Source organism: Gopherus evgoodei, chromosome 2 (assembly GCF_007399415.2).
Source record: "Gopherus evgoodei ecotype Sinaloan lineage chromosome 2, rGopEvg1_v1.p, whole genome shotgun sequence".
Taxonomy (NCBI): Eukaryota; Metazoa; Chordata; order Testudines; family Testudinidae; genus Gopherus; species Gopherus evgoodei.
This window is the reverse complement of record NC_044323.1, coordinates 137393157-137420602: the sequence shown is the minus strand read 5'-3', so window position 1 is coordinate 137420602 and position 27446 is coordinate 137393157. Positions and strand designations below refer to the sequence as shown.

At 42.0% G+C, this 27446-nt stretch overlaps 1 protein-coding gene across 1 annotated transcript in view; it reads left to right on the top strand.

Annotated features, from left to right (window-relative positions):
• Positions 1 to 27446, top strand: part of MARCHF11 (membrane associated ring-CH-type finger 11) — a 78110-nt gene that overhangs the window by 38013 nt on the left and 12651 nt on the right. Inside the window, 3 exon segments of the mRNA XM_030549405.1 lie at positions 6578 to 6626; positions 6629 to 6736; positions 8102 to 8257. Coding sequence (XP_030405265.1) covers positions 6578 to 6626; positions 6629 to 6736; positions 8102 to 8257 — 313 coding nt within the window.

Sequence of the window (27446 nt, the reverse complement as noted above, 5' to 3'; positions counted from 1 at the left end):
AAATTAAATCTAAATGTTCAATTATTCTAAGAATGCCTTTAAAAAGTACAGGTGATTGTCCCTGATTAGGTGTACTGCTTTGTACATTAAAGTACATATTTAATAATACTGCATTAAGTTCCTGCATTATTTAACATACATTTTATGATTATATCATTTTTCCCTTTCCTTTTTAAGTGAGTTCATTTTGCCCTTTGCTTAGCTGAATTCTAATGAGATAATATTTTAACATGTTGGTAATTGTTTTCTTTTCTCTTTTATAAAAACAAAAAAGATGCATTTTATCTTTTCACAGAAACATTGGAATTGTCAAAATGAAACAGACCAATGATCCATCCAGTCAAGTATTTTGTCTGACAGTGACAAATGTTTGTGAATCAGGGAAATATTTTGTTAAAAAGCAGGATTTGGTAACTGTGTGTGCCACAGTATACCATATCCACTCCTCAAGGACCTCTCCTTGACCATCACCTTTACACTTTATTCCTAGGTAACTTCATCCAGCCTTTACAGTGCCTGTGCTGATGACTCACAGAACTACTTATCCACCCCTAATATTTTCTTCTCTTCAAAAATGCCCTCTGAGTATCTCTTTGATTTCTCTTCCTGGGCGTCCCACCTACAATTCATACTCAACATGTCCAAAACTGGAATAATCTTTTCTCCCAACCCTCTGGTGCAACCACATGAAAAAGATTGGGTTGGGCTGGGAGAGAGGGAGGAAGAGGAATAGTAAAATGTTGGTGGAGAGATGTCATTCATTCCCCTCAGTGGTTGCACTTCCCCTGCCTTCTCCATTAACTGCTGACAACTCCACTTTTCTCACTGTCCCACAGCTTCAGCACCTATCAGTTTGTTTTTATTATTTATTATTTGTATGATGGTAGTGCCTAGAGACCACAACCAAGATCAAGGGCCCGTTGTGCAGGGCACTGTACAGACACAGTAAAAGGCAATCCCCTCCAATAACAATTTACAATCCTAATAGAAGAGACATATAAAGGAAGTATTATTTCTATTTAACATATAGGGAACTGAGGCACAGAGAGATTAAATGACTTACTTACGGTCTGCAGCAGAGTTAGGAATTGAACACAAATCTCCTGAGTCCCAGGCTGCTGTCTTAAACACAAGAACATCCTTCCTCTTTTTAACTTTTCTTCCTTCCACCCCACCACATTGATGCTGTTACTAAAATTTACCACATCTCCAAAATCTGTCCCTTCTTCTCTGCTTTTATTTTTCTCCTTTCTGCTTTTTCCTCTCTTATTTTTTTGGCTCCCATACCTGTTTCCCACTCACCAGAAGGCTGCACGCTACTTGGGTGGAGGATGTGTCATGTAATGTTCTCCACAGCTTCTGCTCTTTTCCTTTGCTTCTCCTCCCATCACTCAGCATGCTGAAAAACACAGATAAACTCTGAAGCATGAAGATCAATAGTGTTTGCAGTTTTATTTTAATTTGTGTAACTGCAAGTTTATCCTAGACAGATAAATAAGTACTTCTTTAAAAATCTTACTAAACTATTTGTCTAAAGATATCCTCTAGCAATGAATTCTATGTTATACACACACAAACCCCAACTAAACATACAATTCCTTTTATCCATTTCAGATTTTCTGTCTTTGATTGAGGAATACCCTTTTTGCACTTGCATTATGGGAAAGGTAAAATAGGAACACTCAATTAGCCTTCTTCACACATTATTCTATATACCTCAGTCATATTTATTTCTTCCTCCCTCTTCTGATATTAGGAAAACAATTGTCTGATTTCTACTTTGAGGTTTTTATCTTTCTATAAAAGGCTATTTCTTTCTAAAAATTGAGTTCTCTACTGAATGTTTTTGGGTACAAAAGAGAAAGAGAAAGAAAATCAGAACTTTATACAAAGGGATACTGATACATTATTGTTCCATTATATTGACTACAATAGCCTTGCAGTAATTATTTTCCCTTTTCACCCTCTTGTTTCACCACTTGTTTCTAATTGTTTTTAGCTTATTTTCTCTCTCCTTCAATATTTGACTTTTGTTTTGTTTTGATAGTGCTTATTCTTTCATTTGTACTGTAGTTTCTTCTTTCTTGAGCCTGTGTCAGATTATACCTTCATTTCTATTTGGTCTTTTTTGTTCAGCCTCCAATAACAATAACTTGTTTTATAACACCATCTTGAATGATCCCAGTGTATGATACAGATTGCTGCATATACATGGATCAGTCATCAGTACTGAAATGCAGTCCCTCCTGGGGCTAAGTATGAATGGTATTCTGTGTCAATAACTCAACATGACAATTTTCTGTAGGACAAGTAAACAGAAGTTTACAAATTTAAGTTACAGGGGAAATTTTAGGTAGCCAGAAAGTAGTTATCCATTGCTTTGGTTATTTTTTGCTCTTTGGCCTGTTTTTCTGTCTTCTCTGAGTTTTGCTCACTCTTTGATTTTGGTCTCTTTCTCCCTCAGCCTTTTAAAATACAATTGATTTTTTTTGTCCTTGCATGTATTATTCCTCCCCACTCCACACACACAGACTGGTGTTCTCAGCTTCCTCACTTTTGTATTGTCAGATTTCCCCTCTCTTTCGGTATCTTTTTATATGAGCCATTTAATCATTTTCCAGATAAAGGAGGCATCAGTTGTACAGGACACTTCTGCTCAGTACACAAATTCTGAAGTCTTAATTCATATTTTACTCAAAAAAATCCTATTTAAGTAAACAAACTAAGGACTGAGATGAGTCATTTTTTGGATAAGTAATGACTGAATTAAACCTAAGTAAAGACTACATGATTTGGCCCACAGAACCAGATTTTTAAAGGTGTAGAGAGGTGCTAGTGGGATTTTCAAAAATGTCTAGGAGGTTAGCTCCCTTTGAAATCATAGTGACTAACAGCCCACAGACTAGGTTTCTTTTTTAGAAAATGCCTTGAATGCTTTGAATTAGATTAAGATGTTAATACTAGAGAAGTATTTTCTTTGTACTTGAGGATCACTAGTAGTGATGCAGCTGCCTACTCTATGTAGCTGAGATAGCTCTGTCCACAGGTTGCCACCTCAGTGCCTCTCCTTGTGGCAAAGCATAGTGCTGCAGGCCCTCTGCCTCAGTTTACCCAACACATATTTCCTACCTGCTCTCGTGGTTTATGTGGCTCAGCCATCCATTAGGTCACCACAAAAATTCAATCCCAGTCCAAACTAACAGGCAAAAACAACAACCAAAGGAAAAAAAACACTCCCCACATACTCTAAGTAGGGGAGCCTTTGCCCCAGCTGGTCTTAATTATCAGCCTTTCTGAGGTCATTCATCCATTCACCCACTTGGTTTAGCTTTCCATCCCCTTCCTGTCAGGACACTATTTGCCATAGCTTGGCTTAAGACCACGAGCAAAGCTTGTGTACATCTAAATAGTCCCCTATCAAGGTCTACCGTCCCTTTAGAGAGGCTTAAACAGGCAGCAATCCTACTCAACATTGGACTCCAACCCACCTTTTCTCCCCAAAGGAAGCTGTTCCTCTTCACTGCTTGCTAACCAGCCTCCTACTGACTGCATTCTCCTCTTTTGAGTCCTACCCTTCCTGTCTAACATCCACTACAGATGGTGTGGGAAGAGCTAATTAGGCTCACAGCAGTACCTTCAGATTTTGTAAACCCTGTCAGAGTCCCTGAGAGCAAAATTTAGGTTTTCTCATCTTCTGTCATTTATTTCTTATTAAATGCTGAGAAGTGAAAGTACCTGTCTGGCTAGATAGTTGCCCTTTGATTTCCTTTTCCCTTCCTTGTCAAGTCCTTTTGCTTCCTTTATTATGAGATGAAAAATCCATTGTTTTTACATAGAGAATTTCTCAGATACTTTATGAGATCCGGTAAAAGTTTATGAAGTTGTAAATATATGGGATTTAAAGATGTTTTTATTATAAAGTACTTCCTGAACATATGTATTTTAACCAGAATGGGTATTTGTACAGGTATTTTTTATGCTTATCAGAAGATAAAAATATTTTCAAGCATATTTTATAATCTTGTAACAGCATGCATGTTTGGAAAATGGACATCAGGAAAAGAACACATGGACTACTATTTTGCAAACACAATCTCTGCAGGCCACTCTGATAAAAGAAATGAACCACTGGTCTAAGAGGATGGAAGTCCTCTTGCCAACTATGCCACCCCCATTCTCCAAGGAGCACCAGCAACACTTATCTAGAAAATCTTGCTTGTCCCATACTCTTTTTCAAAATGTACCTCTTTGATGCACATGCACTCTCACTCTCTCAAACATATTGCATCCCATTCCTCTCATCTCAGGTCATCCCAAAAGCTGTAGCAATATTATATTGTACAGAATGTAACTGTATATTTGTTTTTAATAAAGGGGAGTGAGGAAGAACCTGCAATATAACTCTTAAACCAAAGAGAGAATGGGGGAAGGAGAAAAGAGATGAAACATGTACTGTTGACTCTTCATTTTGAAGGTGCGTGGACACACAATTTTTTCCCCATTTTCTTTCCCAGGAAGAGAGTGGGGGATAGGGGTATTAGTCTCTGAAGCAGAGCTATCAAGCAAGGCCAATTCTGTCATATACAGCAGGTAGTTCAGGTAGGTGAGATGCCTCTAAAAGACAGCAAAGTACTGGAATGTAGCAAAATATGTGAAGTCTATTCATTGATTGAGTGACTGCTTGACTCTCTCTCTCTCTCTCTCTCTCTCCTCTCTCTCTCTCTCTCTCTCTCTCTCTCTCTCAGGGAGAGAGAGTATATGGTTTAGCAAGAAACCTGGTTTCCGTTTTAAATATGAATTTATGACTAACACAACTCTCTCTGTGTCTCCTGGGGAAGAGGATGGGCATTTTCCAGTCACTCCAGTGCATATGTAGAGCAGAAAAGGAAACTGCAGGCAGTAGTAAATATCAAGGCTCAAGGACATTTGTTTGTTAACAGATAAATCTGAATAGATATCGCTTACCCATGTCCTGTTCCTATTTTTTAGTAAGTCCCCAGTAACAGCCCAAAATGCTTCAGCAAGCAAACGTTAGTGAAGTGTTTTGTGGCAATAGCTGTATAATACTGTAGTCTTTATGTACAAAGGATAAATCCTGCATTGGGGTGTGGCAGTCTCATGAGAGGAGGCGTGTGTGTTGTGGTGGCATAGTTTAAGGTGGAAAAGGTATGTGAGAAACAGTTCATAGGTGTTGCAGTGTCTGGGGATGGAGGGGAAGTGTGCTGGAAGGTGATGGTGTTCAAGAGAGGGAGTATGTAAGTGTGTGCATGGTGATTGTGTCCATGAAGTGAAGATGACTGTGTTGGAAGGGGGCAAGTGACTGTGTCTATTGTGGGACAGTACTGGGGGCGGGGGGAGGAGGACTGTTTTTCTGTCTGCTTGGGAAAGATGGATAGTGTTGGAGGGGAGCTAATTATTTATGAGGGAGAGGTAATGGTGTTGCAATGGATGATATGTAGGGGGGAGATGGTAATTTTTGAAGGGGGCAAGCATCTATGTGTGAGGAGTTTTAAGGGGAACAGGTGATTGTCCAGGGAAGGAAGGTGAGTTGTGATGGAAAGGGGGAGCAGCTGTTTGTGTATTAGGTGGGGAAGTGACAGACGGTTGCAAAAGACAAGTGACATGCTGCTGGGAAGGTGACTGGGGCCATAGGGGAAGATCACTGTGTGGAAGGGGGCAGGTGACTTGTGTGCATGGAAGGTGATAGTGTTGGAAGGAAATGTTTGAATATGAACATTTTTCCATGGGGGGGGGGGGTGACCGTGTCCTTGGTGTGTGTGGTAGGGGTGTATGTGCGTAGGTGTGTGCAGAGGGGTAGGGCTGCCACTTGTCCAGGTTTCCCCAGGATTGTCCTGCGGCGGAGGCAGCTGTCCTGCGCAATCTGTAGGGTGCCCAGTGCTCCCTGCCAGCGGTCCAGTTGTGTGGGCTCAGGATCGCGCCAGAGGGACGTCAGGGGTGGCTGCCCTGGCTGGTGCGTGGGGGGGGGGATTGATTGTGTCCCTGCTGCGCGATGGTGACAGTGCCCCGGTGCGGGAGGGGGCACAGGGGTGACAACCGCCGGCAGTGAGGGCGGGGGCGGGGGGAGGCGGCTCAGTGTCTGTGCCGCGTGGCGGTTGCAGTGACTATCTCGCGCTCGCTGCCCCGCCCGGCTCGCGCCGTGTAACGGTCTCTCGCGCTCTCCGTTCGGAGGCGGCTGTTTGCGTCTGGAGCCGGAGCTGCGCGAGCCGCCCTGACAGCGGGACCCGCCCCCTCCCCTCGTCCCAGCCCCGCCGCCTCCGCCCCGGTCACCTTCCCGGTTGCTCTGAGGGCGCAGAGAGGGGTCCCCGCCCCCGGGTCCGGCTCGGGCCAGCGGGTGTCCCGGGCCGGCGGGGGGATGAGCTGCGGCGGGGCGAGCAGCATCGCCGGCCCCGGGGAGCCGCAGCGAGACCCCGCCGCCGCCGCCCCCCTGGAGCTGCCGGTCGCGGAGGAGAGCGCGGGGCTGCGGCGGCTGCAGCCCCAGGAGAAGCCGGCGGCCGACGACCCCCCCGGAGCGGGGCAGAGCGGCGGCTCCGGCGGGACTCCCCCGGGCCCCTCCGAGGGGAGAAGCGGCGGCTCGGAGAGAGCCCGGGGGCAGGCGGGGGCCGCGGGCGGCGACAAACCCGAGACCCGCTCCGTGTGCGGCAGCGACAGCGGCAGCGACAGCAACCCCGGCGGCGCCGGCCCCATCTGCAAGATCTGCTTCCAGGGCGCCGAGCAGGTGAGAGCCGGCCGCACAGGCGCCCCGGCAGGGACGGACAGGCGGGCGGCTCCAGCCCGGCCGCCAGACACGCACCCCCTGAGCCGCCGGCCTCTCTCTGGCGCACGCGGCTCGGGGCAGGTTGCTGGAGGCTGCAGGTCCCGGCGCGCCGCGGTCAGCACCCTGGACAGGGCTCGGAGCCGGACCCAGCGCTTCGACTTGCGCCGCCAGTGGCAGGAAAACGAGCCCCGGAGTGGCCGAGTCCAGCAGGCTCCGTTTCGTGAGGCCGCCCTGGGTTGGCTCGTAACTCAGCTCAGCGACAGCTGGGGGTAAATACAATGGGCACAAGAGCGAGGGGCTGCGACAAGCCTCTGTGAAGAGCTTCGCCAGCCTCCGCTGCAAATCTAAAAAGGCAGGGAAATTATTGGTCTGTTACTTAGGATGCAGCCTCTCCCCTCAAAGACTTCAAGAGCAAAATCCCATTCTCCAAGCTTCTTGTCTTCTACATGTTAATCAACCATTACTAGTTTCCCAATAGTTTTATGAAGAAAACCTAGGGAAAGATTTCATGATTGGTCATTATCACAATATCGGAGCCGGACACTTCCACTAGCATTTTACTCTATAGCTGTCAGCTTAGTCGGCCAGCTCCCTCTCTGGGCCATTATGACATAAACGGGGATTTGGTTTATTTTCTCTTAAAAAGCAAGAAAATGGGGGAAAAAACCAATGCTATTATTTGTAGTATCCAGTTAGAGTTTAATATATGAGTCTACTAGCTTTGTGTTTTATTTTAGAACATAGGTGAGGGCAGTTGTTAGTATGAGAGGTAGCCTATTACATTTGTGAAGTAGCATCACAGAAATAAGAAAGCTTCAACTAAGCACACAGTCATCCATGTATTTGTTACAGGATGTAATTCTGATGGGAAAGACATATTTAGATTTTTTTTAAGGGTTCATTTTGTAGAGAATTTTTATGGTGTAATTGCTGACAGTCAGGAATCTTAACAGTACAAATGCTAGTGTAAGCATTCCGTTCACTATGATGTCATACATTTCTTTCTTATCCATGATTAAGAATTACTGCAGAGAAAATACATCTAACCATCCATCTAAAGTTACTGAAAAGAGATCATAACGTGACTATTAGCATAATAATTGCACATGCAGTGAGTTACCTGTTGATTGTAATGTGGTAGAATATTTAAGTTGGAGATAATGATATCTTTAAAAGAGCTCTAACTTTTGAGTTTTATTTTAGCCAAAAATATAAAAGTGTAGGATAGGGACTAAAACAAATTCATTGTTCCAGAACAGGTAACATGAAATATTGTGTAAGCAAACAAAATAAATCCCCCTCACATTTATTTTTGTCTTGTTTCAGGGTGAATTGTTAAATCCCTGCCGATGTGATGGGTCAGTACGGTACACACATCAATTGTGTCTCTTAAAGTGGATCAGTGAAAGAGGGTCATGGACCTGTGAGCTCTGCTGTTACAGATACCATGTTATAGCAATTAAAATGAAAAAACCTTGCCAGGTAACATTTTTACATACTTACAGACCAAAAATGTTATTTAGTTTCTATATTTCAGAGACTTGCAAATGTTAATTTATGGCACACAGGCAAATTTAATAAAATATTGATTTATTCTCCTCCTTGACATTGTCTCAACAGATCACCTCTGTGAGACTGCATGCCCTGCTGTGAGGCACTGGATCCCATTTCAAAGTGCCCAGTCATTGGGGAAGAGTACACACCAGAGTAGGATCCAGTCATTTGGTAGGGGGAGGCTCTTCTGGCCTAAGACTACTTACAGAAGAAGTTCTTGCCTCTATCCCAACAAGAGCTGTTTGGATCCCTTGCCTGTAAGCAGGGCAGCCAGGTCCTCTAAGGACTCAGGTTGCCTCTTGGAAGCATCTTCTTGAACAACATGCAGGAAGTGTTAGGGTTAAACAGTTATCCAGTAATATGCATTAATTCTCTGGATATGGTAAAGACTCAAAGATTGGTTCCACGTATGCCCTACCACTATGGAATCAAAGTGATAAGACCTCCTTGGATCTAAGTCAATCTTTTACTTTGGGTCCTATTTTGGTCCTTAGCCAAGTTCTGAAAGATTGAGGTGAGGGACAAAAGGTAACTTGATGCTGCTTTTACACTTTCCCAGTCGTGCAGTCAGCTGTGGGCCACTTCAACTCCTGCTACGACCTGCAGCAGCGTAAGAGTATATAAATGCAGCAGCCCCCCCCCCCAGTAACTGTTCCAGAAGTTAAAGCGTGCAGTACCACTTTGACCAAGCCTTCTTTTTCATGACCACACCAAGGAGCTTCAAAGTAGAATAGCATAGAGCCCGCCCTCCTGAGAAAACTCTTACTTAGGCCAGCTTAATGGCCCCTTTGCACTGACAGAATGGTTAAAAGCAGTATGAGCCCTATAAATTGGAGTACTGTGTGCCTGAGTCCAAACTAAGATATTTGTATAATTTGTTGGATCCCACGAGTCCAGGGTTGATCGAACCTCCTCAGATCCAAGGCACTCAGATAATTTCCTTGCTCCTACAAGTCTGAGGGTGATGGGCTTTCCATGGATCCAAGGTGCTTAAATTCTGTCAGATCCTAGGAGTCTGAAGGTGAAAGGGCCTCCTTAGGTTGAAGGCATTCTGATCCTTTGTCCATATACTAGGTGTCTTCACAAATTGCTGTGTCGTCAGGCCTATTCTTTCAGGTTCTATAGAGGGAATTCTCCCAAACTTCTCCATACTTCAGATCTAAAGGGTGTTGGGGGACCTGGCTTTGCCTCTCCTTAAACCCACAGGGACATGAATTTGAGGAAGGGTCCAGAGGATAAAGGCATGGATTCTAGTGGGTATTCTTCTGGTACTACAATTTCTGGGGCACATTTGCCAGCTTAGTTGCACAACACGTGATGCGGTTTCCCAAGTTGTGTTCCTGCTAGATATTTGACCTATCACCACCATCATCAACTCTATTCTTTCAGAGAACAGGAATCTGTTTCCTTTTACCAGACAGACAATATGCCACTTGGATTCACTGATTGTGTTGATAGTGTCTGAAAGGACCAACATGGGAGGAAGGCATATTGTTCTGTGGCCTTTTGTCTTAGAAATTATGCTATTATGGGGAAGCTATGGATTGCTACATATTCTGAAAGGTAAAAAGCTCAGGATACATACATCCATATATCTGGAAAGCAGAAGCCCAGAAAGTATCTCAGTTTCAATGGGGATATTAATTTGATCACTAGAGATTATGTAATAACCTTTTGATGAACAATTACTACAAAGGTGGATGTCTAAGTGAAAACAGTTTAAAAATTTGGAGAGCCTAATGAGAGAATTCCAGTGTTTTTTGTCTCTTCAATTATTATACTGTTTTTTTTGTCCTTGGTGTGGTCAGGTTTGGCCTGCAATACAACCAAAAGTTACTTGGTTTTCCCTTTGTTTGTGCAAATGAATTCAGTGTCTTTAATCCTTTAGAAAATGGTTATTTTAAAGATTCTGTGACAATTTATTTTCATATTATGACTTACATATTAATGTGGTTAAACTCTTGGTTCTCATACAGTTTATGAAAGCTCCCTTTGTGCCTCTTAGTACCTGTTTCTTCTTGCATCAATCAGTGAAGTTTCCTTCACCTGTGGCTATAGTACCTATCAGAAGAGTTTCAGAACCACAGTTTTTGATAGCAGATCCTCCTTGTGCAAATATTCACAATGATATAGTAGTCCTAACATCACATCTCAAATTCTAGACTATGCTGGTCTTGGACTTTCATTAAAACCAGGCAAGTTTTTTTAAACCAGGATTTTACTAAGCCTTATAAACCATTTAAGTTTGGTTCCACACTTTTGTTGTTAAGAGGGGCTCCTGGGCAATCCTAAACCGTATCCACACAACCAATGGCAGATGCAGATACTTGCTGCAGAAATGGAAAATTAAAGACTCTCCAGTGTGTGACTGTGGTCACCAAGAACAGACTATGGAAAATATAACAAGTCAATGCTCGATTCACAAATCGGAAGGAGGCATCACACAGCAATACTCTGCTATTTTAGATGCAATTATCTGGCTCAACAATCTAAATGTAAAATTATAGTTGTTGCTCTTACATTTACATCAGCCATATGAAAAAGGAAAAGACTGGTCATTTTCTTGACAGGAAAAAGCCCTTTAAGGTAATTTGTGGGTTTTGGTGAAAAGCTAAGACCCGATTCATTTCAGTCCAGGGATGATTCAAGTGTATCATATGCCATCTTTCAGACAGGCTAAACACTCCTTGAAGTTCCTGTACAACCAGGAGCCAATGCCCTTTTACCAAAGAGCTAGAACAGGGGTAGGCAACCTATGGCACGGGTGCCGAAGGCAGCACGCGAGCTGATTTTCAGTGGCACTCACACTGCCCAGATCCTGGCCACCAGTCCGGGGAGCTCTTCATTTTAATTTAATTTTAAATGAAACTTTTAAAATCTTTTAAAAGTCTTATTTACTTTACATACAACAATAGTTTAGTTATATATTATAGACTTATAGAAAGAGACCGTCTAAAAACATTAAAATGTATTACTGGCATGTGAAACCTTAAATTAGAGTGAATAAATGAAGATTCAGCACACCACTTCTGAAAGGTTGCCGACCCCTGATCTAATCTCTTGCAGATGGGATCTGGGTAGATAGTGTCATGAAAGAGAAAGATGGCTTTTTTACCCACATACCTTTTGTTCTCAAATGTATTGCCTCTGCAGAGCCACACCAGTCCTCCCTTTCCCCTTCTACTTCAGAGATTTACAGGATGTGCCCAGAATTAGAGAGGAAAAATTAGGAGTTGGGTTTTTTGTAACCCTTAGTTCCAGAATGTTGGATTAGCCAGCAATGTGAACATTTCTCCTAGCATCCAACTGCTTTGTATGGTTTCTGTTGCTGCATGACATGTAATCTCAAAGTGGGCCTCTATGGAGGCAGTAGATTCAGGGAACGTTTATGTTGGTAACCGCTTTTTCAGTATATTTTGTCATGGTGCACATCTAACCACATGCCAGCTAACTACCATCAAGGGGCCCACTCCTGAAAATATGCAACATGTTGACAGGATGAGGCACGAAAGCATAATTACAAACTGAGAAAATTCATATTTACTTTTAAGATTAGCCAACTGGTTTGCTGGCAGTGGGAGATGTAGATTACAAATTAATTGGAGAGATGCAAGTTGTGCATTTCCCCCCAGTATCCTGTCCTTTCAGTGAGCCAGATGTAAACAAGCATAACTCTAATAGTAAATGTTAAAGTCAGTGGAATTGCTCCTTTTTACAGCAGGGAAGAATTTTTGTCCCAATTCTGATGCTTGCTTTGTCTCTGGTCCAATGATTCTTTCATTTTTATCCAGTGGCTCGGGATGTGGATAAATGTATGAGAATGACTCTGTAGCCTGGTGGTTATAGCATGCATGTGGGAGACCCAGAATCTAGCCCTCCTGCTCCAATGACTTTTTTAAAATTATCCAGACTGAAACAGCTTCAGTAGGAGAGATTAAGAGAGCCCCACATTAGAATATCCCATAGCGCAGAGGCTAGAGCACCTACCTGAGAAGCTGTGGGTATCAGTTTAAATCCTTTCTTCCCACTCAGGTAGAGGGGAAACTTGAACTGGGTAGTTCCCACATGTAAGGTGAATACCCTAACTACTGGGCTAAACATTATGAGGGAGGATCCTCCTCCCTTGCATTTTGTGTAAGTGTCTTTATAGGGACCTGATCTGATAGGCAAGCCCCAAGCATACTTACTGGATTGGGCCCTGCAGGCAATTAGATGGAGTAATGCCTATCTTTCCCTAGTTCATATGTTGCTTTGGGGCTATAAAAGAGAATAATAGGCTACTTTTTAAAAAATGTTTTATATTTTAAACTGTTATGATCATAGAATCATCATCATTTGTGGATGGAAATGCAAGAAATATTAGTCAGTTAACACTGTAATTTGTTAGTTTTCAAGAAAGAGGAGTCCTAGTGGTGAATTAATTTAGAAGCTGATTTAATGTTAAGTTGAGGAAAACATCTTAAATGTTATGCAGAAAGAACTAGCAAGATATTTTAGACATAGCCTGAATGTGAGGTCATAAAAATAGATCTGAGTTGAAGATGATGCCCAGGTTACATGCCTGAGCGACAGGCAGGATGATGGTGATATTCAAAGGAGGTTGGTGGAGATGGCGGGGGAAGAAGAGAGAGAGAGAGAGAGAGAGATTGCTAGAGAGAGATTAATTACTCTGTTTAGCCATGTTGATCTTGAGATGATGATTAGACATTCATGAGGTGATGTCAGGGAGACATACAAACATTTTGGTTCAGATAGAAGACAATACATCTGGAGTAAAAAGGTAGATTGTGAGTGGTCAGCATAGTGATGGTAGTTGAATTTATGTCTGCAGATGAAATTACCAGAGATGAACTGTAGAGGGAGAGCAGTAGGAGACCTAGGACACAGCCCTATGGAACCCCTCACAAAAAAATTGGAGGGCAGGGAATTCTCCAAAGGACAGGCAGAAGAAGAGATTAAATAGGTAGAAGGAGACCATGGAAAAAGAACAAACATGGAAGCCAAACGTGGGCAAGATTTAAATAAGAATATGGTTGACAGTGTTGAAAAGGGCTGACAGGACAAGGAGGAGGAGAATAGAGTACTGATTCTGAACTTTGGTTAGGAAGAAGTCAGAGACTTTGTAGAGAGCTAGGGAGTGGAGTGCAATGGGCAGATGCAAGATTGTAGAGGTAAGGAGTGCTGCTGATGGAAACACATATTTGGTGTTTGTTATTACTACTTCAAGCAAGCCGGGGGTGCAGCATCATCATCCCCAGCACCCCTAGTTCCAGCACGACTGGGTCTAAAATGAAATTGGAGAAGTGGAACTCTAGGCAGTAACTGTAAACAGTATGCTCAGTGATCTTAGAGATGAAAGGGAGACGGGACGGTAGTTGAAGAGGCAAATGGGTCAAGGTTAGGGTGTTTTTAAGATGAGAAAGTCTAAACATGCTTGTGTTGTGAGAGGAGAGAGCCAGAGGAGAGTAAGAAATTAAGGAGAAGAGTAAGGGAGGGGATGAGAGGTCATGAGGGAGATCAGGAGATGGCATGTGATCACTGGGGCAGTGGAGCCAGGACATCTTTGTGGCCCTCACCACATCATCTCATATGGATGGCTAAGTGCATGGATCACTTAATGATTACCTGCTCTATTCATGTCCTTTGGGACACCTGGCATTGGCCACTGTTGGAAGACAGGATACTGGGATAGATAGACCTTTGGTCTGACCCAGTATGGCTGTTTTATGTTCAACACAGTGGTTGAGGGGCAGGGCCGGCTCTAGCCATTTCGCGGCCCCAAGCATGGTGGCATGCTGCGGGGGGCGCTCTGCCACTCGCCAGTCCGCGGCTCCGGTGGACCTCCCGCAGGCATCCCTGCGGAGGGTCTGCTGGTCCCGCGACTCCGATGGACCTCCCACAGGTGTGCCTGCGGATGCTCCACCGGAGCTGCGGGACCAGTGGACCCTCCGCAGGGACGCCTGCGGGAGGTCACTGGAGCCGCCTGCCACCCTCCCGGCAACTGGCAGAGCACTCCCCGTGGCATGCCACCCCAAGTACGCGCTTGGCGCACTGGGGCCTGGAGCTGGCCCTGTTGAGGGGAGTCCACTAGCTTGTGTCTGACTAAAAGCACAGCATGTGTTTGTCTAAAGCATATCTTCCAAAAAGGCATCCAATCTTTATCTGAAGACATCAAAAGATGGAGACTCCATGACTTCTCTTGATAGTTTGTTCCAATGGGTAATCACCCTCACTGTTCAAATTTGTGTCTAATTTGGCTTCGTCTGGCTTCAGCTTCCATCCATTGGTTCTTGTTATGCCTTTCCCTATGAAACTATTGAGCCCTTTAGTACCCAGCATTTTCTCCACACGATACTTATACGTTGTGAACAGTCACCTCTCAATCATTTTGATTAGTTAAATTGATAGCACTCTTTAAGTGTGTCTAAACTGCAATCAGCAGATATGGTTGCACCACTTTTAGATGCACCTTAGTAGATTTGATTTTGTGAGATCAAAGTTAGCTCACATAACAATAGCAGTGAGGCCACAGCAGCACAGGTGGCTGCCTGGGCTAATCCCACTTTCTTAGGATCCTGGGTACATACTTGAGTGGCTGCCACCCATGCTGCTATGGCATCACTGCTATTTAATCTAGCTAGCTCAAGTATGTCTACACATTCTGCAGTCACATCTCCCAGTTGCAGTGCAGACATACCTAAGTCTCACATTGTAAGGCATTGTGTCTAACCCTTTAATCTTTTTTGGCTGTTTTCTGCACTTCAGTTTTTTAGCATTCTTAAAAAATTAGACATCAGAACTGTACACAGTTACACAAAATGGTAGAAAAAGAGCAGGAATTAGGCACAATATCAACTTGCTACAAATGAAACTTGGGAAGATGCACTTAGTTTCATGTGGTTTTATGCCTTCAGAATGCTAAAATGTTAAGAGTTAGATGGTACCTATTCAGTTGTGCTAAGTGAGTAGAAGACACAAGGTTTTCCTCTCCTTATGTCCTTCTTCCACGGGTAGATACAATCATAATCCTTGTGCTCAGGGTGGGGAACCATGGGAGTCTTAATGCCTCCAGCAGATTCCAAAAGTGGGCAGGAAGCACCTCTTCCCCACAGACCAACAAAACTGAGCATATACTACCCTTTTCAGGGTAGCCACAGTCCCCCTGAAATCAGGTGGTAGCACGCCTCACTACCAGCTCCACTATAGCCTGCAACTGAAGAATCACAATTTGCCCCTAAGTTATTAACCTCTTCCCAAAATATAGTCCTTATCACAGATCTGCTTGGAATCCTAAAATATTTGTTATGAAGAATTTAGATCAGATTTTAAAGATGGTAGACTATGCTGCTTCAAAGTTCATGTTATGAATCATTTTGATAGCAAAGAGATGAAACAGAAGCCACCTTAAATGAGTATACCCAGCTGACAAAGTAATCCAAGTGACTCATCCAGTCTTGAGAATATTGCTATCCAGTTGGCATGTAAAATCAGTTTTTTCCTGTTTAAACTTTTAGTAATATAGTAGAACTATAAAGGTTATTTTTCTAGATTTGTCAAACTGATGTGCAGCAGTTTCAGTTGTTAGTTTCCTCTGTCCATTATGATCATATAATTCATTTTCCAATTTATCTTCTTTATTATACCATAGTTGTGCATAAGGATTCTATCCAATTCATACAGAAAGTAGTGGAAAGGCTCCCATTGACTTCAGTGGGAGCTGGATCATGTCCACATGACTGACATTTATATAATATATAATTATAGGTGTGCATGGCTCTTTAGTTGTTACAAGGAGTTAGGTCTCTGGCCAAGAGAGCACTTAAGCACACGTTTAGTTTTGTTGATGTACTTGGTATATATGACTCATCCTCAAGCGACTTAGTGTTCTACAGTATCCATGTACAAATATAATTTACAAATAGAAAATACTAAAGTAATGAATTAATCTTCATTGTGCTCCAAGCAGCAATAAGTGCAGCAAAACGCTCATTCAGATATGTGCCACCATTGTCAGTACATATGCAGATGAAATGATGCTGTTGACTCTTTAAGGGCTTGGAGCTACATCTTTGATGGAGAAGTGAAAGATTTGTGAGGTTCCTGTGTGGAGCTTGTATTCAAAATGGCAGTGGACCCTATAGGTACCTACATCCAACATTTTGGTGCCATGGGCATTCACAAAACCTCTGCTTAGCGCTGCTTAACCCTATAGGTCCTAAACTCCCTAGGTACCTAAGTTTCCACTGATAAAGTCCCTATGGCACCTACATTTCTGCTGGTGGACATGTACGCAGGTGCCTCATTCCTGACACTGCCAAGCAGCTGGACACCTAACTTATAGCTAAACACTGACAGGATTCACAAAGAAGGGTATTCTCCATCTGTGGAGCCTGATCCAGTAGATGTGCTGAGGTGCTGCTTTACAGCTCATCTACCAGCCCAAGCCCTCTATAGAACATTGGTGGTGGTGCTGTCATTTCCTCTTATAGTCAATAGTCTGCTGATCGTTCCAACTGCGTAAGTGTGCTAAGATGATAAATTTAACAGTAATAAGTCACTAGGACCAGATGGTATTCACCCCAGAGTTCCTTCAGAACTCCACCTCTGACTCCTCAGTCAAGGACAGTTCCTCAGGTTTATTTCCTAAAGAGGATGGCTCAGGTTTGGGAATCTCCCTTGCATCCTCTGCAGTGAAGACTGATGCAGATAATTAATTTAGCTTCTACACAACAGCTTTGTCTTCCTTGAGTGCACCTTTAGCACCTTGATTGTCCAGTGGCCCCACTGACTGTTTGGCAGGCATCCTGCTTCTGGTGTACATAAACTAACAGCAAATATAAAGTTTGTCTTTAGCTAGTTGTTCTTTAATTTTTTTGACACGTTAAGATACCTAGACTCTAGAGGAAAGCAGCTCAAAGAGCCCGTGGTAAGATGAAGTGAGAGCACTAGAAACAAGTTTTCACTAGCTGAACCTCCATCAGTTAGAACAACCTTTTGGAGAATGTCTGGCTTAGGCAGAGTGGGATCATTTTCAGACTAGTCTGCAAAAACATAAAGTCATGTAGTAAAGAGACTCTCTTCCCATGCAGAAGATTAAGTGTTCTATTTGTTGGAATGATAGAATCTCACTTATTTCAAATTAGGAAATCTAGATTATTAGGTTCTAGTTGGTGGTTCGTTTATTTTCTTTAAATGTAGAGATAATGCTCACTTAGTATTATGGGATTGAATGCTCTAGATCATGGGTGGGCAGGGGGAGAACACCTACATGTAGGCCATTATTGTCCACTAATCCAGCTATATTCAGTTGCAGAGGAGAGCAGCAGCCCCAGGGAGACAGTTATACTCCCTATTCTGAGCTGCCCAGCCCTGGCAGAAACTAGAGAAGTCAGGAGGCTACTCTAACTTTCACTACTGGCATGGTGCTGCTCAGTCATATTTTCCCCGTCCTAAGTCAGGCACAAGAGGTAAGTCACAGCTGGCACACCTTTTAAGCTTTTCTTTGAGATTTCGACTACCACAAGAGAAGACCTTAACAGCTATCTTTGGCAATTTTAGGGCCATGGTGCAAAGTGGCTATAACAGACTGGAGAACGCCACTCATAGTTCAAGGAGAACTTCCTTTACCAAAGTATGGGAGAAGAACAGAAGATTCAAGAAGTCACCTAATAACCTTGCTACAGTTCTAATTTGCTGGAAATCATGTAGATAGCATAGAAAAAAGTAACACTGATAAACATGTAGACAGACTTTGATTTATTTGCCATGTGACCTTGGGTAAATTGCTTAACCTCTGCAGCTCACTTTCCTCATCTGTAAAATGGGAATAGTGGCAGTTGTCAACATTTGCAAAGTACTTTGAGATCTATAGATGAAAAATGCTAAATGAGTACAAAGTAGCATAGCTGGTGCTGGTACCGACATGTATAAATAAGGCTGCCTAACACTTTGCAGTGTAAGATCCCATTTTGAATTGCGTATAATTTTGTCAGATGTTAATCATATGGGCTAAAGTTTCCCATGCTGGATCAGCAAAAATGGTTGAGCCATTTCCAACCATTTCACTGATGAGCTCTAGCATCTGTATGCTTTGAAGCAAAGACTTGAAGTTTGACAGGGCTTCATTCTGGTTTCCGGGATGCCTCTTGTTATTCCCGTGAAAGTCTATTCAGGTTTGGGCACGTTAGAAGCCTTGCAAAAAAGACCACAGTTCACATATGCGCCATAGAAGTTTGTTAGAGGCTGTTAGCTTTATTTGCTGAAGGGTATACCTTCAATAATCCTATTCTAGCCCAACACAGCTCCTACCTACTGACTGGATTGTGCATGTGTCATCCTCCATGGAGCAACTGAGCATGCTCCATCCTGGTGATGCAGAGGCTGAGCATGGCTTTTTCTGCTGCTACTCCTCCCAGCTGCCCAGGGCCCTGTGACACAAACTGACAGCAGCAAGACTGTTTCTCCTGCACTCTTAATTCCTTCCTGCTGGTGCCCAGCCAGCTTGAACTGTGGTGCTACAGAAGGCCATCTCCAGAGGATCTTAACTAGTACCTAGAGCAGAGGTGGGCAAACTCTGGCCCACGGGCCACTTCCAGGCTACAGGACCATCCTGCCCAGCCCTTGAGCTCCCAGCTGGGGAGGCTAGCCCCCGGCCCCTGCCCTGCTGTTCCCCCGCCCCCAGCCTCAGCTCACCATGCCGCCAGCCCTCTGCGTGGCGAGGCTGCAAGCTCCTGCTTGGCAGTGCAGCTGTGAGAGCCACCAGCCTGCCTCACTGCTCTAGCCTGTGCAACTGGCTCTGGCCAGGTGATGCAGCTGACAGCCCTGGTGCTCTGAGCAGCATGCTAAGGGAGCAGGGGGTGGTGATTTGGATAAGGGGCAGAGGATTCCGGGGGGCAGTCAGAGGACAGGGAGTGATTGGGTAGGCGTGGGAGTTCTGGGGGAACCTGTCAGGGGGTGGGGGTGTGGATAGGGGTCAGGGCAGTCAGGGGCCGGGGGGGTTGATATAGAGGGGGGGATTTCGGGAGGGGGCGGTCAAGGGACAAGAAGCAGGGGGGATTGGATGAGTTGAGGGTTATGAGGGGGGAAGTCAGGGGGCAGGGGCCAGGCTGTTTAGGGAGGCACGGCCTTCCCTACCTGGCCCTTCATACAGTTTCAGAACCCTGATGTGGGCCTGAGGCCAAAAAGTTTTCCCATCCCTGATCTAGAGCATTCAACCCAAGAATACTAAGTGAGCATTAGCTCTACATTTAAAGAAAATAAACAAACCACCAACTAGAACCTAATAATCTAGATTTCCTAATTTGAAATAAGTGAGATTCTATCATTCCAACAAACAGAACACTTAATCTTCTGCATGGGAAGAGAGTCTCTTTACTATATGATTTTATTTTAGTATTGTAGTAGTCACTAACTGGACAAAACCACACTAGTGCCAGGTTAACTGCTCACAGAAAACATTTCACATTAGCACTGGCTCCAGGTATGAAGTAACAATTTTCATGTGTCTATATTGTCAATAGAGTACATATAATATTTAATTTTTTCTGCTGAATATTATAACATTAATGGCTATCAGTGATTATACCAAAGCAGCAAAGGTTGAAGATTCTACTCTTAGCTTTGCCATTATCTTTGTGGCCAATTCTATTGTTACTTAGCCTTAGATAGCTGGTTAGCCATCTAGCAATTTGAAATCAGATTCCCTATGAGAAAATTAAAAGTGTGTGAGGGGAGCAGAATTTTGTCATACAATTATAGTCTTCTACAGCGACATACATGCTGAGGTAAATGTGAGGTATTCATTTTCAAATTAAGGACATTAAAACATACTTCACGGTACCAAAATAAAACTCAGTTTCTGACATGTGTTGTGGTTCATATCTGATGTCCTTATAGATGCCAAAGATCACAGTAAGGTTCCTTGTAGGCACCACACAGCTTCTGAAGACGTCTAGTGCACACTTGGCTTATGGGGTAGCAGAAATTTTCAAAGACTGCTTCATGAACCAATGCATTTCAGCAAACAAAAATGACTGATTCTCCATTCTGCCTGAGGTATGTTTGGTGCATAAATGTGAGGGAGCAAATATAACTGGCACCTTTAGAGCTCCTTAACTGTTCTGGTTTGGCTTCAGGACTGCTCTAACTTATGCTTAACTGCAGTGGACCTCAGGCAGTTCCAGAGCTCAGAATAACAAGCCCCTTTTGCAGTTCTATGCTGCATTGGCTATTATACCAAAGGTATTCACCAAGGGTTGGTTCTGATCTCTTAAGTTTGTTTACTCCACCAGAACAGTATAAAAAGGCTGTAGCAGAGCAGAAATAGCTCCAGAACCTCCAAAATTACATCAGTGTTCTAACTTGAAGGTAAGGAACAAAGAAGGACATAATTTGTCACAACAGGGCTGATAAGGTATACATAAGCAAATTTAGCAGTGCTCTGCATGATAAATCTGTGGGACACAAAAGATAGGGTGCCCATTATTAACTATAAGCTCCTTGCGTTTTCACGTTTAATCAAAATGTACAGCCATCAAAGCCAGCGTCTGCATTGACATAACTATGCTTGCTGCTAGACAAAGATATATCTTATCATTTAAAATACAGAAGAAACTTGTGTTTAAAAATACACATGCTTTCCAACATGTAACCAATTTGGTCATTAAGTTAGCAACAAGTATACTGTACATTCTCTACATAGGGAAATAATGCATATGGAACATTGTGACTGTTGCTATGCCTCAGAGAAAGTGGGTTCTCTGAATGTTTAGTCATATTTTCCATTAAAAATAAAAGAAATTAAACACATATTTCCAAAACATCTGTTGAGCTCACAAAACTGTTGGGTTATTTTTTGCATGCATAAGAATCTTACATGTACACAAGCAGGTCGCAAATTCTATTTTGCATAATGAATACTATGGTTAACATTTATTTGTTGGAACAATCTGCAACTGGCAAGCAAAGCAGGGAAAAAGCCTTTATGTCTTCCAGTTAGTATCTGTTCAGCTTAGTCAGAGTATTTAGCGGTGAACAGCAAATTGGTTTCAGAAAAATTTTCCGTAGCTGTAGCAATACATGGCCAATGCTGACATAGCCAGGCTAAGAGGGAGATTTAACACATTGTTAAAAAATAATTTGCTTCTTCTCCTTAGATTCAGTAACATGTCCAGTTGCCAGCACCTACTCTGACATGACACATCAACATCCATTGTGTTATAAAGTTATCACAAAATCTCCCCTGGGTATAGAGCTGCCGGTGGGTTAAAGGGGAGTCAGGTAGGTACTGCTTTTGTAGTACATTGTGTGGTTTTGCAGATTTTTAGGTATTCTAAATAATCATTGAAATAAAATAATCTTTAATATTTTGCAAAACTGCACAATATATTTAAAGAGATGCTTGTTTAACCTCCATAACGTGGCTCTGTGTCTGGTGGGGTTCTGCGGTAGCTCTGAATTCTCCAGCATAGGAACAATGGCATTGTCATGCTGGATTAGACTAGTGACTAACAGCTGGTATTTCAGAAGAAGATTCAAGAACCTTGCAGAAGGCACTTAGAAAATGTGTGACCTGATAATTCCATTTCTAACCTCTCAGTAGACAGAGGTTGGTTTATGTCCTAAAGCAAAAGAGTATCTATGCCAATTTAAAAAAAAAATCCTTACAATGATAATTTTAGATATTCTTGTAATCCTTCTAAAACAATGCTTTTTTGAATCCTGCTAAACTCTTGGCTGCAGTGATATTTTGTAACACTGAATTCCACAGGCTAGTTGTGTATCATATGAAAAAGTATTTCCTTTTCAGTTTTAAATGTGTTCCATTCAATTTCATTGAATGTCGTCTTCTACTTGTAGTAGGAGAATGGGCAGATAGTGCATAAACTACCTTCACCATGCCCTTATTTTTTATCAAAACTTCTTATTCATTTCCTCTATTGCAAGTAATCCCAATCCTTTCATTCTCTCCTCATATAAGAATTTTTCCATGCCTCTAACATAATTGAGATTATCTATCCCTGAACCGCTTTGCAATAGAGTGACCCAAATTGAAACTATTCCACATAAGTACATACCATTGATTTAGATGACAATGTAGTGTTTTTGGTATTACTCTTGATTCAATTCCTTATAAGTCTTAACACTTCGCTTTTTTGATCACTGCTGCCACCATACATTTAATAAAATTATATTTCAAAATGACTTGGGGCTGCTTGCAATGGTTTCCACCTCTTTTAAGTGGTTACAGTTAATTAAGAACCTAATAATAATAGGAGATATACCAATCTCCTAGAACTGGAAGGGACCTTGAAAGGTCATTGAGTCCAGCCCCCTGCCTTCACTAGCAGGACCAAGTATTGATTTTACTTGCAGATCCCTAAGTGGCCCCCTCAAGAATTGAACTCATAACCCTGGGTTTAGCAAGTCAATGCTCAAACCACTGAGCTATCCCTCCTCCTAGTTAGGTGTTTGAGTAGGTTAGGTTATTCCCTCTGTGTGCATTATTTTGCATATGTCACCATTGGACTTCATCTTCCATTTATCTAGCTTGCTTAAATCCCTCCAAGTTTCCTTCATCTTCTCCATTCTTGAGGAACCTAAATAATTGTGTCACCTGAAAATTCTACCACCTTACTGTTCACCTCCAGATAATACATATGTTGAACACCACTTACCTTTGTATGAAACATAGTGGCTCCTCATTATTAATCTTTTGCCGGGATGAAAATTGACTGTTTATTTCTATTCTTGTTTTCTGTTTTAGTCAATTTCTGATCCATGACAGTACTTTTTCTCTCACTTCCGAGAGTAGTAGTCTCTTGTGAAGTACTTTTCAAAGGCTTTTTGAAAGTTCAAATAAATGTCAACTGCCTCTCTTTTATCCACTATTTTACTGACACATTTAAAGAATGGTAAGAGCATGTTAGATATAGTAAGATGTCCTTTCAGAGCAAAAGGCAGTGAGATGATGATCAATCTCACTTTATACTGAATTTACACCAAAGTAACTGCACTGACTTCAGAAATACCCCTCCTGATTTACAGAGTGATAACTCAGAAGAATCAGGCCCAGTACATTTCTTTGGGGCTTCAAGTTGCAAGACCTGAGGAAAGAGTGAGAGATTTCCAACATAGTTTTGGTGCTTTGCTTCTGTTCACCTGTCTAATGCCTAACATTCAGTACCTGAAACTTTTGTAAAAACACTTTCCATGCATTCCTGTTTAAAGAACACCTGCAAAAGGATGGATAGATCCATCAATGGCTATTAGCCAAGATGGTCAGAGATACAACCCCATGTTCAGAGCAATCCTGAACCTTTGACTGCTAGAAGCTGGCAAGGAAAGACAGGGATGGATCATTCCAACTGCCCTGTTCAGTACACTCCCTCTGAAGCTTGGGTATAGGCCACTGTCAGAGACATGACACTGGGTTAGATAGACCATTGGTCTGACCCAATATGGCAGCTCTTATGTATATACTATTTTGTGTTAAGTGAAAACCATATCACTTTCCTTCTCTAAGTTGTGACTCAGTTAATGCTGGCTAGTTTAAATTTGTCGTTTTAAAAATATGGGCCAGATTTGCAAATGGTGTAAATTAGCATAATTATTTTAATGTAAATGTACCGCAGCTGAGGACCGTGCCAGCAGGTGTGGCACTGCAGGTACACCCTGTCTTAGTTTCTCCAGTTTAGTTATCAGTAAATCCAGCAAGGCTTTTATGTATTGAACAGCACACCTTCACCTTTCCACCCTTCTAAGAGTCTCATTTGTTAAAAGGAAGGATCAACACGATCACAAGAAAGAGCTTCACCAAGGCTTCTTAGCAGGGAGGCAAACTCCATCTGAGTTTCAGTCCCACAGCCAGGACCTTCCTGCCAGCTGTAGCTCTTCTCTAGGTAGCATGCAGCTCCTTGCAAGCTACACCTACTACACAGCTATCTAGAAAAGCCCTCTCTAAGATGCTTTCCTTAGGATCCACCTCTTTCTGGGAGCATCTGTTCTTTAACTGCATTCTGATAGCCTTTTATCAGGTCAGGTGCTCACTAGCCAGCCAGATGCCAACCAGCCACCTCTGCAGTTAATTACTTACAGGTGAGCTGAGATGAGCTCATTCTTCAAATGAAACATATCACTGGCAGACTGGGCCTGGATTCCTCTTAAAGGGGCCAGATATCCTATGAAAGGAAGTTATTTTGAAAAATAATCAGACTACTTAAATAGAGGAACAGTGTATCTGGGGTCAGAGTAAGAGATATGACTTGCCACTGATGCACTAGTAAAACTCCCATATAATTCAAAGGGAGTTCTAGATGAGGCTAAGGTCTTTGGTGGATTAGCAAAGCAAAATATCCAAGCGGATCTTCAAAAACATTAATGTAAATGTAGGTGAAAATGTGATTTGTTTTCAAAGGAAAGCAGGAAGAATGTTCTAGTATAATCTCCATGCAGATTAGTGTAACGGTGTCTCTAATGAATATAAGGAACCCAATGCCTTTTACTTTGTGTAGTCTTATATACCTGGCTAAGTGGGTGTAAAATGCTACAAAATCAGAATTTTGCACTTGCACATTGTTTTCTCTATAAGGGCTATGTCTACAATGGAGATATTAGCCAAAGTGAAGTAACTGCATGAGTGCAGTCTAGTAGTGTAGAATCTGTGCAAACATGTAAATTGTAGATTGCACTGGCACAATTTACCCAACAGCCCTCTCCCATGGTTTCTAACATGGATTGGAATGCTCTCATTCAAAGATTTTGACATGGCAAATATTTTTCTGGCTAAACCAAAAATTAGACTTAAAATAGTTAGCAGACAGGTTTAATAAGGTTCAAAGACTATAAATGATTTTATATGTAGTTAATATACAGAGTTACATTTAAAGATGATTAAAGATGATTTCTCTTCAAGGTGTCTTTCTCCACCTTCTTCACATATGTCTATATTGAAAACAAGCATTTTAAAAATTTTTGATTTGCTGACTATACATTCCCTAATTAGAAAGATCATTTTAGCAAAGTGTTCTTTAAGTTAAAAAAAAGCTAGAGATAAAGGGAGCAATTTATATTCATGTTTCATAACACCTTATTTAGGCAAGTTACCAAATTAAGAAAATGAGAAATATTTGTTGCAAATAATGGTTTAAAATAGAATTACAGTTTTTCATTTCAATAACTAAATTAATTCAATTTTGAATGTTAAATCAGTTTATAAAATGCTTAGTGCAGCCTCTCAACATTAACTCCCATTAAAAGATTGAGACAAACAGCAACAATTACACTGAAAGAACTTGCTGATGGTAAGTAATTCATGTGATGTTACAGTCATTTAATCTTTTAACAGCATGCAACATGGTGTGTAGTAAAGAGCTATAAATAATCATAGCCAATTAGACAAAGCTTAAATAGTTTTTGATTCCATAAAACGAGTCTTGTTCTTATGACAAAAAGTCTTCAATTGTTTAGCGAGTGACTGCCTACAAGAAGGGCCTTATTCATATGAAATTACTATAACTGTGTATTTCAGATAAGTTTCAGAAAAACAAACTTTCATGCTAGCTGTGCTTTGTGATTAGTGGAAATAGACTTTCTGTAGTGCATATTTATGAAATCTCATTTCTGTGAGAATGTATTCTAATGTGTCATAACAAAGAATGCTGATGTAGAAGGGTCATTTTTGTATTAAACTAAAACAAGTATTTTTGCTACCAGAAGTTACTATACCTACTTCTAAATACTATCAGTTCACAATAACTGGTTACTAACTAAAACCTGAGAGATAAACAGAACCACTGGAAAACTTATGTCTGGATAAAAGTTTTCATTTGGAGATTTTTGGGGTCCTTTCACAATTTTGGCTGAAGTATTCAAAAAATTTTACAATGTGGGGAAATACAAAATTTGGGCCCTACACTACAAACTTTTCACACATGCAACTCGCAAAACAGAATCTCTATGAACCAATGTATTATAGTCCATATGAGAGAAGTTGGTACGGTATTTACAGCTTTTGCACTTCTGTAATGCAAAGCTTTTGATTTTGTGGGCAGGATTGTATACTGGATTGTATCCAGTTCTATACTGGATCTTGCAAGGACAATGAAGTGCTAGCTAGGACTCAAGTATCTATTCATTAAAAAAATACACCCATTTTAAAATTCAAGAGGGAAATTTCTTTAAGATTGAACATGCCAAATTGACAGGTTTCAGAGTAGCATCCGTGTTAGTCTGTATCCGCAAAAAGAACAGGAGTACTTGTGGCACCTTAGAGACCAACAAATTTATTTGAGCATAAGCTTTCGTGGGCTACAGCCCACTTCTTCGGTTGCATAAAATGGAACATATATTGAGGAGATATATATACTCATACAGAGAGCATGAAAAGGTGAGAGTTGTCTTACCAACTCTGAGAGGCCAATTAAGTAAGAGAAAAAAACTTTTGAAGTGATAATCAAGATAGCCCAGTACAGACAGTTTGATAAGAAGTGTGAGAATACTTACAAGGGGAGATAGATTCAATATTTGTAATGGCTCAGCCATTCCCAGTCCCTATTTAAGCCCAAGTTGATTGTATCTAGTTTGCATATCAATTCCAGCTCAGCAGTTTCTCATTGGACTCTGTTTTCGAAGCTTTTCTGTTGCAAAATTGCCACCCGCAGGTCTGTCATTGAATGACCAGACAGGTTAAAGCGTTCTCCTACTGGTTTTTGAGTGTTATGATTCCTGATGTTCAGATTTGTGTCTATTAATTCTTTTGCGTAGAGACTGTCCGGTTTGGCCAATGTACATGGCAGAGGGGCATTGCTGGCATATGATGGCATATATCACATTGGTAGATGTGCAGGTGAATGAGTCCCTGATGGTATGGCTGATGTGATTAGGTCCTATGATGATGTCACTTTAATAGATATGTTGACAAGCATGACAGGATTCTGAACTCACAACGGCCTTTGGTCTTCCATCTCCAGGCAGCCAAAAATACAAGTCTGGTTGTGGGAGACTAAGCCCTCCAACTGAATCTGTAGAAGTTCACCCCTTCCAGGGCTATCAAAGATCAAAAGGCAAACCAAACACAAATGAACCAACACAAGGTCATGGCAGGACACTTCCTTCAGGC